This window comes from Rhineura floridana, chromosome 1, assembly GCF_030035675.1.
Source record: "Rhineura floridana isolate rRhiFlo1 chromosome 1, rRhiFlo1.hap2, whole genome shotgun sequence".
NCBI classification, from domain to species: Eukaryota; Metazoa; Chordata; class Lepidosauria; order Squamata; family Rhineuridae; genus Rhineura; species Rhineura floridana.
Window position 1 is genome coordinate 242,732,929 of NC_084480.1, and position 17,185 is coordinate 242,750,113.

The window sequence follows — 17,185 nt, forward strand, 5'->3', positions numbered from 1 at the left end:
CCCAGGACTCAAGCAGAGGTTTTTTCATCACCTTCTATCAGACTCTTTAGCTGAAGATGCCAGGGATTAAACCTGGTATCTTCTGCATGCATGTGCTCTTCCACTAAGCTATACCCCCCTCTTCCAGGGCTGATATGTTGAACTGTTTTTACAATTACATTCTAAGGCAAAAGCCAACAGTTGTCAACAGCATTTCAAGTAGAAGGCAGTAGCTGCAGTTCCACTGATTTATCTCTATGATTTAGCTGTTTTTATGTATTGTTTTGTGTCATCTGTTTAAATGGCTTTTTTAGAAAGAGCAAAACTAAATGTATCATAAAAGGATTAAAACTGCACCCTCCAGAAAAAGCATGACTGCATATCTCTACTAATGCTTATAATTTACTTAAAAATGGGGACAATTTTTTTGTCAAGTACTATCTTATAATATCTAATTCATTGCAAGTAGAACTACTTATATTTTTTATGTTTTTCTCAAGGGAAGTGATAGAAAAGAAGCCAGAGAAATTCAAAATTGAGTGTTTAAATGATATCAAGAACTTATTTTCACCATGCGAACAGCCTTTCTATGCTGCTTTTGGTAACAGACCTAATGTAAGTCTGCATCATCCTACCATGAATAAAAAATGTTACTCTGTTTTACATAAATGTGCTTAAATGCACAAATAGTTCTTCAAACTTGCAAACTTAGTAAGGAGTCAGATGAGCTAAATAGCCTAGGGAACCTCAGGCCCATGTCACAAATTAAACCAATCTCCATTCTATTTAATATCGAGTAACTTTCTCCCCCCACCTTTAGGATGCACACCTTAACATGGGGGCGGGTGTTTCAGAGTGTCAAAGAAGCTGAGGGCAATGCCGTCAGGAGTTTTGACCAAGAGGCTAGATTCCTAGCAGGGATACCCAAGGCAGAATGGTCAGAGCTGAGACACCAGACTAAGATGCATCCAGACTTGGAGGAAGGCAATGGTAAACCACCTCTGAAATATCTCTTACCCCGAAAACCCTATGAATAGACTATCCAAGATGCAACATGAGATAGTGCTGGAAGATGAGACCCCCAGGTGAGAAGGCACTCACTGAGCTGCTGGGAAAGAACAATGTATAAGTATGAGTAGTGCTGTGACTAATGACGCAGCAAGGTCAAAGCCGAAAGAAAGCCCAGAGGCTGATGTGCACAGATGCTAAAGGAGAGTATGGAGTTGTACGATGCACACAATAGGAACATGGAATGTGAGAACCATGAACCAGGGAAAGTTAGAAATTATCAAGCAAGAAATGGAACGTATCAACATTACAATACTTGGCGTGAGTGAATTAAAATGGATGGGAATGGGACATTTTGAATCGGGCAACTGCAAAATACTTATGCAAGAAATGAGAAATTAAGAAGAAAGGTTGCTTTAATAGTGAGAAATGATGTAGCAAAAGCAATTATGAATTATAACGCAAGGTCTAAGCGAGTGATATCAATGAGATTTAATGGGAAACCTATTAATATAACCATCATCCAAGTCTATGCTCCAACTGCAAACAAAGAAGAGGAGGAATTGGAAAGATTTTATGCAGAAGTACAGGAAGAAACTGATCACGCACCAAAACAAGATGTTCTGATAATCATGGGGGACTGGAATACAAAAGTAGGGAACAGAGGAGAACTAGGAATTGTGGGGAAATGGGGCTTAGGAGATAGAAATTAAGCAGGAGAAAGACTTACTGAATTCTGTGAAGCCACTAATTTGTTTCTTGCAAACACATTTTTGAGCAACTGAAAAGACAACTGTACACATGGACATCACCAAATGGTCAGTGTTGGAATCAAATCGATTATATAATTGGTAGCAGAAGATGGAGAAGTTCCATACTTTCTGCGAAAACAAGAGGGGAGCAGACTGAAGTACAGAGCATGAACTGGTAATATAAAGAATCAGAGTAAAGCTAAAGACCAACAAAGCAATCATAATGCCAAAATACAGTTTAAATAACATCCCAGAAGAATATGCAGATCAAATAAGGAACAGATTTGAGGCTTTAAACTTAGTTGACAGAGAACCAGAACTATGGATCGAAGTCAGAGACATTATCAGGGAAGAATGCAAAAAGACAATATCTCTAGTTAAAAAGAAAGACCTCAATGTATGACTGAAGAAACTCTTAAAATGGTTAAAGAGAGAAGGGTTTGTTTAATGTATATGCAGAACATACTATACGGAAAGCAGGACTGGACCAAGATGAAGGGGGTGTGAAAATTAGAGGGAGAAACAAAAACTTGGAGGGAGAAATATCAATTTAAGATATGCAGACGATACCATACTCTTAGCAGAAACCAGTAATGATTTGAAATGAATGCTGATGAAAGTTAAAGAGGAAAACACAAAAGCAGGACTACAGCTGAATGTCAAGAAAACTAAAGTAATGACAACAGAAGATTTATGTAACTTTCAAGTTGAACTTATCAAGGATTATCAATACCTTGGCACAGTCCTTAACCAAAATGGGGACAATCGTCAGGAAATCAGAAGAAGGCTAGGACTGGGGAGGGCAGCTATGAGAGAACTAGAAAAGGTCCTCAAATGCAAAGATGTATCACTGAACACTAAAGTCAGGATCATTCAGACCATGGTATTCCCGATCTCTATGTATGAATGTGAAAGATGCACAGTGAAAAAAGCAGATAAGAGAAAAATCAGCTCATTTGAAATGTGGTTTTGGAGGAGAGCTTTGCGGATAACATGGAGTGCAAAAAAGTAAAATAATTGGGTGTTAGAACAAATTAAACCAGAGCTATCACTAGAAGCTAAAATGATGAAACTGAGGTCATCATACTTTGGACACATCATGAGAAGACATGATTCACTAGAAAAGACAATAATGCTGGGAAAAACAGAAGGGAGTAGAAAAAGAGGAAGGCCAAACAAGATTTGGATTGATTCCTTCCATAAAGGAAGCCACATACCTAAATTTACAAGATCTGAACAGGGTGGTTTATAACATGCTATTGCAGGTCACTGATTCATAGCGTCTCGAAGGCATATAACAACAACAAAATTCCTCCCAAATTCATATTAACACTCCTGTCCTCCAATTGGTTTATCATGTCTTTATAGGATGTTGCAAACAAGAGAAATTATTAAGCAGCAGCTGGTAGATGCTTTTCCAAACTACTCATTCCAATGAAGATCTATTCCTGTTGAGGCTGAGGGATAGGAAGTACATAAATGCATAACCATGGTACCTAAGATAAGTGAATTTAAGGAAGCTCATGGTGGAGGGAGAACTTCCCTCATCTTCTCTCCCACTTGTAGTTACCTGCAGTCCCAAAAATCCTATCCAGGGGGGCAGGAACCCTCCTTAACAATGTGGGGATGGGGAACAAAGGGCTGGTAAGGGAGAGACATTTTTCCAAATTGCCTGACTTTAGGCAATTTCCCTCTCCCACATTGTTCATGGGGATCATCCAATTTCCGGAGAGGCTTTTTGGGGGAAGGCACAGTTGGCTGCAAGGGGGGAGGGACAGGAAACATCATTCTCTGAACTTCCTTAACTTATTTTGGGGCCCAAGCCATAGGGCTTTTCACATACTGAAAGTGGGTCAGGTTTTGGAATTAATACATATACTTGTGAGTGCACACACATTACTTTTGTAATGTGGCATTGCTCGATTCAAAAAATTGGCATTGTGGCCTGTTGTCTAAAATGTAGTGGTGTTGTCTGCAGGATGTGTATGCCTACATGAAAGTTGGAGTTCCAGACTGCAGAATATTCACTGTCAACCCAAAGGGTGAACTAATCCAGGAACAAACAAAGGGAAACAAATCTTCGTAAGTATAGTGTTTTTAAAAGCAGTGGGAAGAGCTACTGCTTAGAATTCATTTGGGCAGCAATGCTGCCTAATATGTATACTTTTAGGAAAGTGTGTAAAATCATGGCTGTTTGCCAGTGTTTGAAGATTGAATTGACTAAGGGGAGAAGTCAGTTGAGGAGGAAGTAAGAATGATTAAACCTGGTGGGGTTTATACCCCATGAATCATGCCCAGAATTAGACCTGAGCATTTGTTTTTAGCTCCACTGCTTGGCTATATTTAATCCTTCAGTCCTATACACGCTTACCTGAGAGTAAGTCCCACTGAACTCAATAGAACTTACTTCTGAGTACACATGTATAGGATTGCACTGGAAAATAAGGATAATGAATAACCATTCTTCTAATTTATTTCTGAATACAGATATTACAGACTGAGTGAACTTGTAGAACACGTGTTTCCACTTCTTAATAAAGAACAGAGCTCTGCTTTTGTATGCCCAGAATTCAGCTCCTTCTGCTATTGGCGAGAACGGCTTCCAGAAGTGAACATAGAAGACTTAGCTTGAACAGCATTGATCACACACAACCTCTTTCTGGGGAGGCCACTTTATCCTTTGGTATTATGTGTCTTATTAAATACAGGAAGTGCCATAGGTTTGGCACAAACGAATGAAATGCAAGGCTGATCTCTCTTTGTTCTTTTAAGATGTTCTTACTGTTTGATTTAAGCCATTGGAAAGATAACTTGTCATCCAGAGGATAGAGGGCAAAAGGTGGGAATTTAGTTGCAGATTTGATTCTCCATATATACAAACCTCAGTGGATGTGTGTGATGTTTTGTATGTTAGTCTCCTTAATATATCATCTTAAAGGAAAACTGAAAAAGTATGTAAAACTGATAGTAGAGACTGTGTTAGGGCCACTACATTTAGTACTTAAAACAACACTTAGGCTATTTGAGATGCAATGCCTGAGACTTTCATTATTCAGTTATTTAAAAAGAATTTACCAGTTAGTGTGTAATGATCACTCTCAGTTTTGGTACAGTTTTAGAGATGTGAGGGTTGCAGTGGAAATGGTACTTATACTCATGGCTTCATTGCCTTTTTTATGTTTCAACTACATTTTGTCTGGGTAATGTATAGAATAGTAGGCAACATCTACAGAAAATATTCAGGGATAAACTCTTGTTTTATAACAGAACTAATATATAGTCAAATCTTTAAAACTGGAATTACTATTATGCCTTTCCAGAAGTCTCTATCAGAGTTTTTCAGTTCGACAAAAATGATACAGGACAATGGGATCCATGTGAGAAGTACTGTATCGGGTATTAAACATCAGTTCTGTTTTGACATTTTATGTGTTAGCTCCACAGTGGATCCAAAAACAACTGAAGTCCTGATTTCAGTACCCAGGTGTCTCACGATCTTTCATCTGCCCCCACACCACAAAAGTGGTAGTTGATCATAATGTCTGTAAACAAAACAGTATTTTTAGCTAGTTCTCAAACTGAAAGGGTTACCATTTTTTAATCATCATAACTTGAAGTTAGTAAAGTCAAATCTCAAGAATGGGCAGTGGCTAGTGCTTTTCCTGGTCACCTGAATCATCCATGTAAATGTATCAACATTTTGTATTCTCTGCCAGGTATGGACTACTAAATTTAATCTACAGGTTTACTACTGATGCTGGTAATGTCAGCTATGGTAGTAGTGGTTAAGGACTAAATGCTGTGCTCTCAATGAAAACTTTGCCTGTCTTATCAGGAAGTTTTACAACTAGCGATTTGCTCCTTAGTGACTTTGTACAGGAAAAATATTTGAGACAGAACAGTTAACTAGATCAGCAGTACAGTAAGTGTAATGTTAGAAAAATGCTGGACATTGAAATTTCTAATGAAACAGTGATCGGACTGTATTCTGTCAAGTGTTTTGAAACTACTTTCCAATTAGACATTAATTTAACGAAATAACAGAATATTTAACTCTTCAAGCATTACGAAGTACAAATTATATGGCTTTAGTAAGTCAAAGCCTGCTGTTCTGGATAAAATTTACTCCAGTGTATAGAAGTTGGTTGTCATATTACACTGTATTGTGTAAAGCATTCTGAAAATTTGAAATATCCTAGATTAAATTCCATTTTGAGTTGAGTGTTTCACATTCTGCTCTTAACCTGTTTCCTCACCCTCTTCATTCTGAGGTACAGTAAGTTATTCCAGACTTTTAGTAATACTTAAATTCATCTTGACAGGTCATCTTGCTCCTCATAAAGCATCAGTACTGTTAGGTGAAGTGAATATTTCTGTCAGTGTTTGGAATGGAGAGCTGTGTGCTGCTCTTGAATATTAAGAATTCCCAAAACTTCTGGAAGAATTCCCTTTCGTAATTGTAGGCAGAAAAAAAATCTGTTTGTATGTTTGATGCTGAAGAGTGCTCTTGGGTCACCTTGATCCAAACTCTCCCTTCATTTGAACTAAATATGCACTTCTTAAAATGGTATGTTGTTGTTTTTCTGTTGGTCTCAATTTGGATAGCACTATGCAGATGATTACATAATAAGTTTGGATTTTACCTCAGTGACTCTAGAGCAGCTCAGTAGTAGATAGTACCCCACTATAGCTGTCTGCTTGAGCTCCTCTTTGATCTGTTTCCTTGCTGTAGTGGAAATGGATGGTTTGGAACTGGTATTGGGAAACAAAGCTTGCCCTACATCTATTTCAGATCAGCAGAAGTTATTTAGTTCTTTCCATGAAAGAGATAAACATTTGTGTTTATGAACAAAGAACCTTTTAAAGGCTATTTCTGAATATGCATTTCCTTTTATTTTGGAAGTGTATTGGACAGCTTATGCTGCACCTCTCAAATCATTTACTTGGAAATTGTCATATAAAAACAGTACAACAATTTTAAAGAAAGGAGCTGGGAAATCGAAGTCTGCACTAATATTGGAATAAACAAGGAAAACTACTTATTATGCAAGAAAACAATCAGTTGTTTTGTAGTGCAGTGTAAGGTTCTGGATCTCGTTTCCTTGATACATTAAGACTAGTATTTGGAGGAGAGAACATATGTGTGTGTTTGTGTGTGTGTGTGTGTGTGTGTGCACATTTAAGTGCAAAAATATGTTTTATTAAGAAGAGCAGATGTGATTCTTGAAATATCACTCTATTGCTATTCACATACTGTTTCAAGCATTGTGTCCTCATCTGAAAAACTCAACATTTAGTTAAATTACCTAACTTGGCATTGGGAAATTTGGAAATGGATTCAATTTATGCAAACATGACTGAGCAATGTAGGCTGATAACTGAAGTTCAAAATATCTCAAGCCTTCAAAGCAAGATAGATGTATCAGAATGAATATGTTTCAGGTAGCCTATCAGCAAAATTTTTGATAGACCTTTTTTTTCAAGAGGGGGACAGAGCTACATTTTGGTTGGTTTTGAATGCAAGGTTGGAGAGAATTCTACAGTACATTCTATCTAATTGTGTTATGAACAATTTTTGCTTTGATACATAGCTTCATTCACTTTTTAATCATTGAACATTCCAGTATAGTGTTCTTTTGTAAAGTCTTACCTGTTAGGAAAAAATATCACTATCCTATGTTTAATAAAATTGACAATAAAATCTCACTATGTCTGTTCACATCTTTATACATTTGAGCTCCATAGGGAGTAATTTCAAAATGACCTGTGGCCAAATAACAGAAATTGAACCGCTGGTTCTCACCTGAAAGGTGATTTTACTGGATGCCAGTCCATCATGCAGGTTAGTCTGCCATCTGGTGTCCAAGGACAAGAAATGCACTGAACTTGAGGCTTTTCAGGAAATAGGTAGGCATCGTTGGTTTGCAGAGCCCAGTTAATTTTCAGACACAGTCCTCTGAGAGGTGTCATCAGAGAACCTACGTGAAGGCATGGAGAACAAAGGAAGACAACCCAACCCAACACAAAAAACAATGTCGCAAGCAAGCAACATCATATGCCCAAATTGAGGGCTACTTCCTTACTATGCTAGCTAGGAATTCAAAGGTTCTGTGACCTGGGAAGGATAGAACACAGTGCAAACTCAGTCCTAGATCAGTTATATACCTTCGTTCCTATACATATATACACATACATTCAAAAACTTTAGTTTTTTTTAAAAAGCGAACTATGTGCATAGACAAAAAAACTTAAACTGACTTAGTGGCTGCGCCCCAAATAACTGAACTGGGTGGGCTGTGATGGAGTGGCATCTGGTAAAATAACCTTTCAGGTGAGAACCAATGGTTCATTTTCCCTGGATGCCAGTCTATCACGTGGGGCATACCAAAGGTGTCCCAGTTGGGTGGGTCGGGGTGAGCCGGCTAAAGCATTGGTACTGCCTGCTGCAGTACTCTCCTTCCAAAGGAGATCTTGTCCTAGGCATAACAGTCTATCTTATAGTGTCTGATGAAGGTTGAGGGGGATAACCAATTAGCTGCTCTGCAGATATCCCTTAGAGATGTGTTGGTTGAGAAGGCCGCCATGGGAGAGGCCGACCTTGTCGAGTGGGCCATTGCACCCTGTGGGGGCATAAAGCTGCGGGTCTTGTATGCCATTTGGATGCAAGTTCTTAACCAGCATGCTAAGGCTGCCATCGATGCCTTCCTACCCAGAGACCTGGGGTGTACTGATATGAACATGGCCTCTATGGTCCTTGGTTCCTTTATGCCCTATTTATGTACATCTTGAGTGCCTTTGTGACGTCTAGGCTGTGCAGGTCTTTCTCCAGTGGGTGGTATGCAATGGATAGGGTCCCCAGTTCTGAAACATGACAGCTGTGGTAATGGCGATGAGGAATAGGACCTTGTAGGACAGGACCTGGAGGGGACTGTTATCTAGTGGTTCAAATGGTGGTGGTTGCAGGGCCTGCAGGACCTTCTGTAGGTTCCATAAGAGGAAGCGGTGGGTGACTGGTGGTTGAGAAGCCACAACCCCTCTGAAGAAGCGATGGATCAGCTGGTTACTGCCGACTGGTTCGTCGGATGTGGTTGAGAGAACCGCTAAGATGGCTGATGCCTCTCTGTAGTGTAGAGATCTTCAGGCCTAGCTGGAGACCCCTATGCAGGAAATCTAAGATCTGATGAATGATGGCCTTGGAGGGTCGGATGCCCTTGGTTTTACACCATCTTGCGAAGACTTTCCAGGTTGCTTGGTAGATTCTTATTGTGGATGGCCTCCTGTGGTGAGACCTGAGTGCTTCAGACTTCTCCGCTCAAGTGCCATGCCGTCAGCTTCAACCAGTCTGGATCCAGGTATTGTACTAGACTGGGATAGCAGATCCTGCCTGCGAGGCAATCTCCGTGGGTTGGTCATGAAGAGGCTGAGAAGCTCTGAGAACCACGGTCTCCATGGCCACCAAGGGAGCAATCAGGACCCAGTGGGCCCTCTCTTCCTTCACCTTCCTCAAGATTCATACTAGGAGAGGCATTGGTGGGAAGGCAAACAGAAGGCTCCGTGGCCAGGGCTGTGACAGAGCATCTACTGCTTCTGCTCCTAGTGACTAGTGTCTTGCAAAGAACCGAGGAAGCTGGTGGTTCTGTGCTGTTGTGAAGAGCTCCATTTCTAGCTGGCCATACCTCTGTTGGATCTTGAGAAAAACCTGTGGGTGTAGGGCCCATTCCCATGGGAAATGTTGCCAGCTGAGCCAGTCTACCATAGTGTTTGTTTCTCTGCTGAGATGCTTTGTGGAAACGCTGGCTGAAGTGAAGGAGGGTGGGGCGGGGCTGCTCATAGCTCCAGCCAGTTGATGCTGTGTCTTGCCTCTTCCTCTGACCATGTCCCTGTGTGTTGCTTGCGTTGCAGTGAACTCTCCATCGCAATAGGCTGGCGTCTGTTATGGTTTTTGGAGGGTCCCTGAAGAGAGTGCCCCTTAAGAGGTGATCCTTCTGCATCCACCATACGAGTAACTAGCAGAGTTTTTTGGACAGTGGGATCCGTCTTTATTGCGACCTTGCAAAGTCTGCTTGGTGGGGTAGCAAAGCCCATTGCAAGGGTCTCGTGTGGTGGTGGGCCCACGGGTATCATGCCCCCCTCAGAGGACTCATCCAAGGAGGAAGAGGAATGGGAGACCGCAGATCCAGGAGAGGAGACAAGCAGGGAGACAGCCCAGGACCGTTCACCAGACAAGCCCCTGAGGGAGCCTGCCTGCCAGAATCAGGAAGCGACCAGGAGGCTGCCCCTTCCCCAACAGAGAGAAGACACCAACAGGTGTTGCAGCAACAAAGGCAATCAGCTTGATTAAGGAGCAGGAGAGCTTGGAAGAACACAGGCTGAGTGGAAGCACCTGAGCCAGCATGCAGAGTACAAAAGGCTGGAAGGAAAGCGAGACTCCTTGCTAGAGTCAACGTCAAGCCTTGCTGCAGACATTACTCCATCTCTCCTGTTAAACCCGTGCCTTAAACCCTGCCCTGCCTAATTGGATCTCTTGGTTTCTGGACATTTGGACTCCCTTAAGGACTTCTCTGCCTCCTCCTTTGGAGCTTCCCAAATCGTAAACACGCTGGCTGGCCCCCTGGTCCCTCCTGCCTGGCAGATTTATGGGCCTGGCATTGGTGCTATGGTGATGGAGGAGGGCTGTTCCTGCACCGTGGAAGCTGTGTCCATTGAGGAACATTGGTCTGCCACTGGGTTCCCCACCCCTAAGGTGACGTGAACTCTCTTCAGCAGGGGGAGGTAATTGGAGGCCTGGAATAGTTGCTCTGGCAACAGCCCTAGTCTCTGCTTCTGTGTCTGTTTTCCATTCCTCTGAGAGGTCCTGATCTGATGAAGTCAGCATCGAGGTCCCCTCGTAGTCTACCTCCCAGTGCATCAAAGAGGCTTAGGGACAAGTCCCCACCTTCGTCCAAGGAGTATGGGGGGTGTCTTCCCTATGCTTGGTCTTATGCCTGGCCTTTCAGCCCCTAGTAGTGCTGGAGTTGGTAGGCTGGTTGACAACCAACGCTTGTGCAGAACTGAGGTCACTGGATAGAAACCCGAATAGAGCCTCCTTGAATCTCACCAAAAGTTGATCCGAAAACTCCTGGCTCAAAGTTGACTGGTTCAATGATTGTGTAGAATGGGATGTTTGATGGGATATTCCACTAGACTCACTGGGGCCTCTGAGATGGTTGGATTGGCTGTTTTCTGCACTATTGAACCCAGCTCCTCTGAAGGCTGCTCCCTCTCTGGAAGGGGTCCTTGCACCTGATCCTCCTGGCCCATGTACTTGGCCCTACGTGCAGCCTGATCAGATGGCCACTTCTCTTGTATCTTCCTAGCCCTCTTTATCTTGGGCAGCTCTGGCCACGTCTTATTGACTGGTAAGGTCAGAGGTGCCATGTTTGGCTGAAGGGGTGCTCTGGGCCATATTGTTACACATGGCTTGCCCAACCAACGAGCAGGGCTGGTCGGGATTGTCCTGCTTTGTTGCCATGATTATTGCCTGTGGCTGCCTGCTCGGTGAGGGGGGAGCGTTTGAATCTGGGTCCCTGCCGAGTGGTTGCCCTCTATGGGGACTCTGCCTTCTCTGTAGCCTGTCTAAGTTAGGTGGGAAAGAGAAAGGATGGAAAAGAGGGGCAGTGGGGAATAGAGAACCCCCTTAGAAAGAGAGGAGGAGGAGTAGTAACCAAAGAGGAGACGACAACAACAATTATTATTATTCTGTGAATATATGGCTGGCCAGGGGGGGGTGCTGTAGCTCCCGGTTCTCTAGTTGAATGGGGGGGCACTCTGCTCAACAGGGAAAAAAAACCTCTGGTAATGGGGGCCAGAAGATGTGTTAGGGCAGGAGACCTGCTGCCTCAAACGCGGCACAAGAACAAAAGGACAAAGGAATTTTTTTTAACTACTTATCGCCCCTGATGGTGGCTGTGTGACTACCACATTGGTGCTGAGCCTATGTGTGGTAAGTTCTGGTCCCCTGAGGGTGCTCCGGCTGGTTGTGTTTTTTTAAAACCACAACCGCCTGTAACGATGGGGGAGGCAATGAGTGGCAGCGAGGGTGGAAAAATGGTCGGCCAAGGGAGGCTGTAGGGAAATGGCAAGGTCCCCTACTATGAGGGGAGGATCTGGTTCCCGGGTGCCCGACCTAGCATAGCTGGGTTAAAATGGTGGCCAGACCTTGCACCCTTACTAAGTTCAGCAAAGGCAGAGGGGAACTAGGTGACCCAGCCAGGTTAAAATGGAGACCGACCCTGCATGCTCTTGTGTGGTTTTGTGAAGGTGTCAGGAGACTGGGTGCCCCAGAGTAGGGCAAGGTTCCCTCAAGAGGAAAATACCCCCAGAGTTCTCTTGAGAAAAAAGTGGAAGAGTCCCAAGCGTGCCCAGAGAGCAAGGGGGGGGGAGGAGGGATTGGAAAACTCCTCAAACCCACCCCAGAGAAAGCTAGAAAAAAGAAAGTGATTTTTTTTTAAATTACAGCCATGAAAAGAGGTTAGAACAATATCAGAGTAAAGGAAAATATAGAGAAATAGATGAAGTGAACTCACATCCTTGAAGAGAGTTGGAGCCAGGACTGAGACATCTGCCTTGGAACAGGACAGGAAATGAACTGGGCTCTGCAAGCCAGTGACACCTACCTACTTCCTCAAAAGCCTCAAGATTCAGTGCATTTACTGTTCTTGGACACCAAATGGCAGACTAACTCCCGTGATGGACTCGCATCCAGGGAAAAATCGTACAGTACAATAAAGAGGAAAACAGACACTCTTAAATGTAGGAGCATAAATTCTGATGAGACTGCGTCAGCTGAAAGAGCCTGTACTTAGGCATACATCTGCATTCTAGTTGAAGGTAGAATGAAAAGGCTTTGAGTAAAAGTGGTATGTATGTTTGGAAAATTCAGTTTTCATAGTTATTCTTTTATGTAGAAGTGGGGTCACCCAGCCTCCCCCATGGTGCCTAATCCACTTGGGGGTTGGGGCAAAATCACTAAACTAGAACAGAGCATTAGATACTTACCATGAATGTTCCTTCAGGGGACATGCAAGAGACCTTCAGTAAATAATAGGTTAAACCCCATTGCCTGGAGAAAAATGGGGATAATGTAATGAAAGAAAAAGCTTTGCAGCCAGCCCTTATAGCCTGCCTGAGTCACTTGAGAACTTATGGAAATGGAAGAAAACAAACAGAACTAAGGAAATGCAAGAAGAGCCATCGTCAAGAAAAAAAGTCTCTGAGAATTCAAGAAGCTGGCATCTGTATTCAGGATTATTTTGGAGGGCTCCTGCAAAGGAATCCCTCTCTCAAGGTTGGGAAGGGTTGCGTTACCAGTGGAAGGTGTCCTTGTCTTGGGGAAAGACTTGTTCAGGAGCTTTTAGGGCAATATCATCATGGAATGGCAGGTGTCTTTGCAAGGGCCTTGTGCATGAAATCATGTTCTGAAGCCTCCTGTCTGAGGACAACTTCTACATTATCTCCTTTAACAGCGACACCTGGCTCTGCAGAGTGTCCAGAAGAGCTCCTAGATGCTTGATGCCCTGGGATGGAAGCAGATGGCTCCTCTGGTGGTTTAGTAGAAAACTATGAGAATCTAGACAAGGTAGCATGGATCTCCTATTACCTGTGTGCTCAGATCCTGCTCTGCTTTGGACAGAGAGATAGACCTAATCAGCAGGCTATCTAAGTAAGTATAAACATGAAACACCCTGTTGCCCTCTGGCTAGAGGAGGGCACCACAATTAGAATTGGCATCCGAGACGGTGCTGATTTTTCGTATTGCTTCATGTCATAAGGCAGGAAAGTCCTGCTCCCCTTTGAAACACATTGTTTTCTACCATATCTGAAGCCAATAGAGCGGTGTGAATGGTTTTATTTTATTTTTATTTATTATTTAATTTGTATCCCGCTCTTCCTCCCAGCAGGAGCCCAGGGCGGCAAACAAAGTGCTAAAAACACTTTAAAACATCATAAAAACAGATCTTAAAATATATTAAAACAAAACAGCATTAAAAACATGAAAAAAAACTTTAAAAAAGAATTAAAAACATTAAAAAACATATTAAGCAATTCTAACACAGACGCACACTGGGATAGGTCTCAACCTAAAAGGCTTGTTGAAAGAGGAAAGTCTTCAAAAGGCACCGAAAAGATAGCAGAGATGGTGCCTGCCTAATATTCAAAGGGAGGGAATTCCACAGGGTAGGTGCTGCCACACTAAAGGTCCGTTTCCTATATTATGCAGAACGAACCTCCTGATAAGATGGTATCTGCAGGAGGCCCTCACCTACAGAGCGCAGTGATCGACTGGGTATATAAGGGGTAAGATGGTCTTTCAGGTATCCTGGTCCTGAGCTGTATGGGGCTTTGTACACCAAAACTAGAACCTTGAACTTGGTCCGGTAGCAAATGGGCAGCAAGTGCTTCCCTCATGTGACCAGAATCACCACTGCTACTTAATAGCTGCTGAGGTGAAAAGCAAGGAGAGCCTGTTTCAGCCTTCATTGAAGACTTCTGCCAGACAGGAGATGTTGGAAGCAGCCCTAGAAGTTGTGCCTGATATATTCACATCTGAGGTCCTTTTCTGCCTAGCTTTTCCCACTAGCTATGGGAGAAAACAAAGCAAAAATAAGAGAGACTGCAAAGACAAAAGAAAAGTTAGGGAGCTTTAAAAAACAACAACCCAAGGCTGGCTGCTAAAGAGGAAACCAGCAGAGCTGAAAAGATAACCTGTTTAGAACAAGGCAGGGCAAAGAACTGGAGGCAGGGTATGAGAGCTGGCTGCTAAACCTTTTCTTTCATCATCCTTACCTATCTCCAAGTGATGGGGCTAATCCATATATCCATATAATCTGTAACGTAAACCCCTTCTGCCGCCATTAATTCACCCCCATCCCTATGATGGTCTCCAATCACTGCCTTCCCACACTTTGCCCTCCCTTGATCTGGAGTTTCCAATACCAAGTATACACTGAAAAGGAGACAAAACAGTGATTATAAATAGTTGCTGAGGAGGGAGGCCAATTGCTTTGACTCTCAGTTTTTTATGTGGGTGGCTCTAACTCCACCTCTTTCCATGCCTCCTGCTTCTGCTGGATTCCCATTAGCTCCCTCTGTGCCAATCAACAAGATAAGGAGGAAGGAGGGAGCGTTTGTAAACAAAAAAGGGCATGCATACAAGAATGGAGAAAGTGGATAAAGAATGGAGAAAGTGGAAAGCAATCAGTTTTGGAGTACCAGCAGACGATTCCGAATTTTTAGTATGGTCTGGATGAGCCCATTGCTTAATGAAGGGCTCCTGCCCACTTCCAGAGAACAGCAATAGTCTTCTATCATGTCTGTATAGATTTGCTTCCAATTTAACTTTGGAAAAAAGCAAGGCTGAAACCACAGTGGAGAAAAAGGTATCTGTATTATCAGTGATAAAGTTGGTCATAACCTACAGAACAACTGCACATAGCTCCATCTTTTTAAGGAAGGCTACAAGTTCGTAATAATTTGACTGAAATGTAAGATTTAGTATTTTTTAAAAAAATAAAATGTATGGTGTTTTTCATAAAGTAGAACAATACACTATGAAGAAATGTATGTAGGAAAATGTAAACTTTCAGGTGGAAGTTTGCTTTGTGTTGCTTAGAAAGAGTATTTAAGGGGGTAGCTTTCACAATTGTGAAATAAAGGCAGAGCTATTTCCAAGACTTCAAGGGACAAGGCAAATGAAATAACTTTTAAAAGCCTAATTCACAAGGGGAGATTTCCTTAGCTGTAGGGAGTAACTGTTCTGAACATCATTAGTAGATTACCAAGTAGGGGACGGGAAAAATAAATGAGGGTGTGTCCTGTTCGGCTTGTCTGTTTTTTTAGCATAGTCTGCTACAAAAAAAATCACATGAGGGTGATGCTATTGGGACCATGCTGGGTGACGTTTGCTCTCACATTAAAGTAGTGTCAAGTAAAAGTGGTTTTAGGTGAACTAGCCCCCCCCCCCATTAATTCAACATCAGATGCTATATTATAAATGGTACAAGACAGGGCAGAAAATTACATTTAAGAACTTTTCTTCAAGAATTAATAGTTCTGTGTTACTTCTGGTATTCCTAGCATAGTGGAGAAGAAACTGAACTATGAATTGGGAGGTGTTCACTGCTAATCCTTTTCAGAGCAGGCCCACTGAAATTAATAGACGTGACTGACTTAGGCTCATTAATTTTAATGGGTCTACTCTGAGAAGGACTTAGTTGAATGTAAGCCAGATAGTCCCCAGTTCATATCTCGCCTCTTCCATGAACTTACTAGGTGGCCTTGGGCTGAAAGAGAATAGGTTATCTCACTCTGTGCCCCCCCCATCTGCAACATGTAGATAACAATATGATTTACAAGGTTATTAACAACTAGTTAATGCATGCTAAGCACTCTGAATACTTGAAAGTCCAATACAAATGTTGTTACCACCACCACCAGAATAATTTTCAAGAGCTAGTTCAAATAGGACATCTTTAGTCCTTTGCTATTTTCAGCATTTTAGGGATAATGCAAGATGACAAGATAGTTTTTCATAAGGATGGAATATTTTAACATTTATTTAGCTAGTTTCCATATCTCAGGATTGCCATTATAAATTTTCTTATTTTTAAAGTTAATAAACGTCACATAATTTACTTTGAACATCTTACACTGATACCCCATAGTAACTACTTTTCTTTCTTAAGATGTTTAAATGTCCATGATCTTCTAAAAGAAAGCCAAATGAAGGAAAGAACATATAATCATGTAAAGACTGCACTTAAAACAAAAGACTTGAAGGTGAGAAAAAATGAGAGAGAAATAAAATATTAAAGCTTCATCATTTAATACAGCTATCCTCCTCAAGCATACCCTACACCCGAGAAATGGAAGGATATAGAAACACTCCACTGAATGTGGAGAATATTTCTTCAGAGTCTGTGTAAGCCAGCTTGCCCCCAGTAACTACAATGCTTACTTCAGCTCCAGCTTTGAGGTGAAGAACAAGATGAAAAGCCCCAGTTCCACCACAAGTCCGTTTCCCTGATCTTGGTTTGTGATACTCTCTTCTATAGCCAGCTGTGTGGAGCTGAGCAATACTCACATTGGAAACAGACAGCACAGCTTCTATGTATTCATCTCTCTCAGGAGCTAGAACAGCTGTGATCAGATAACGACCTTCATACGGAGATGTAAAGATGCCTGCAATAAAGACACACATTAATCAAAACCCCAAACTCCAGAGTACAGTTGGCATAAGTCCAATTCCCACTGTTTTCTCAAGCATGTCAGCAAAATAACTGGGAGGAAATAAAGGTCACTTAATTTGAAATTTTTGAATTTTATTTGGCTTGATGAAATTGAGTTCTTCACATAATATTCTTCTTGGAATACGTATGAACTCATTCTCCCTCAGCTCCCGCACATGC

The 17,185-nt window shown here is 42.2% G+C and overlaps 2 protein-coding genes across 8 annotated transcripts in view; one reads left to right on the forward strand and one right to left on the reverse strand.

The window, feature by feature from the left end:
• The window catches only part of LPIN2 (lipin 2), a 74,625-nt gene extending 67,180 nt beyond the window's left edge, over positions 1 to 7,445 (forward strand). For 3 of the 4 annotated variants that reach the window (XM_061596247.1, XM_061596266.1, XM_061596255.1), the window contains exons 18-20: positions 480 to 594; positions 3,718 to 3,821; positions 4,227 to 7,445. In XM_061596247.1, coding sequence (XP_061452231.1) covers positions 480 to 594; positions 3,718 to 3,821; positions 4,227 to 4,371 — 364 coding nt within the window. In that variant the 3' untranslated portion in view covers positions 4,372 to 7,445. Of the gene's footprint in view, positions 1 to 479; positions 595 to 3,717; positions 3,826 to 4,226 lie in introns of those variants that run through there. The other variant, XM_061596277.1, reaches the window with a different exon arrangement.
• Positions 1 to 17,185, reverse strand: part of EMILIN2 (elastin microfibril interfacer 2) — a 79,812-nt gene that overhangs the window by 4,779 nt on the left and 57,848 nt on the right. The window contains exons 8-9 of one of the 4 annotated variants that reach the window (XM_061596223.1): positions 16,861 to 16,958; positions 12,775 to 12,840 (exon numbers count right to left, since the gene is read on the reverse strand). In XM_061596223.1, the coding sequence (XP_061452207.1) occupies positions 12,790 to 12,840; positions 16,861 to 16,958 (149 nt within the window). In that variant the 3' untranslated portion in view covers positions 12,775 to 12,789. Of the gene's footprint in view, positions 1 to 12,774; positions 12,841 to 14,881; positions 16,959 to 17,185 lie in introns of those variants that run through there. The other 3 variants (XM_061596234.1, XM_061596201.1, XM_061596212.1) reach the window with 3 other exon arrangements.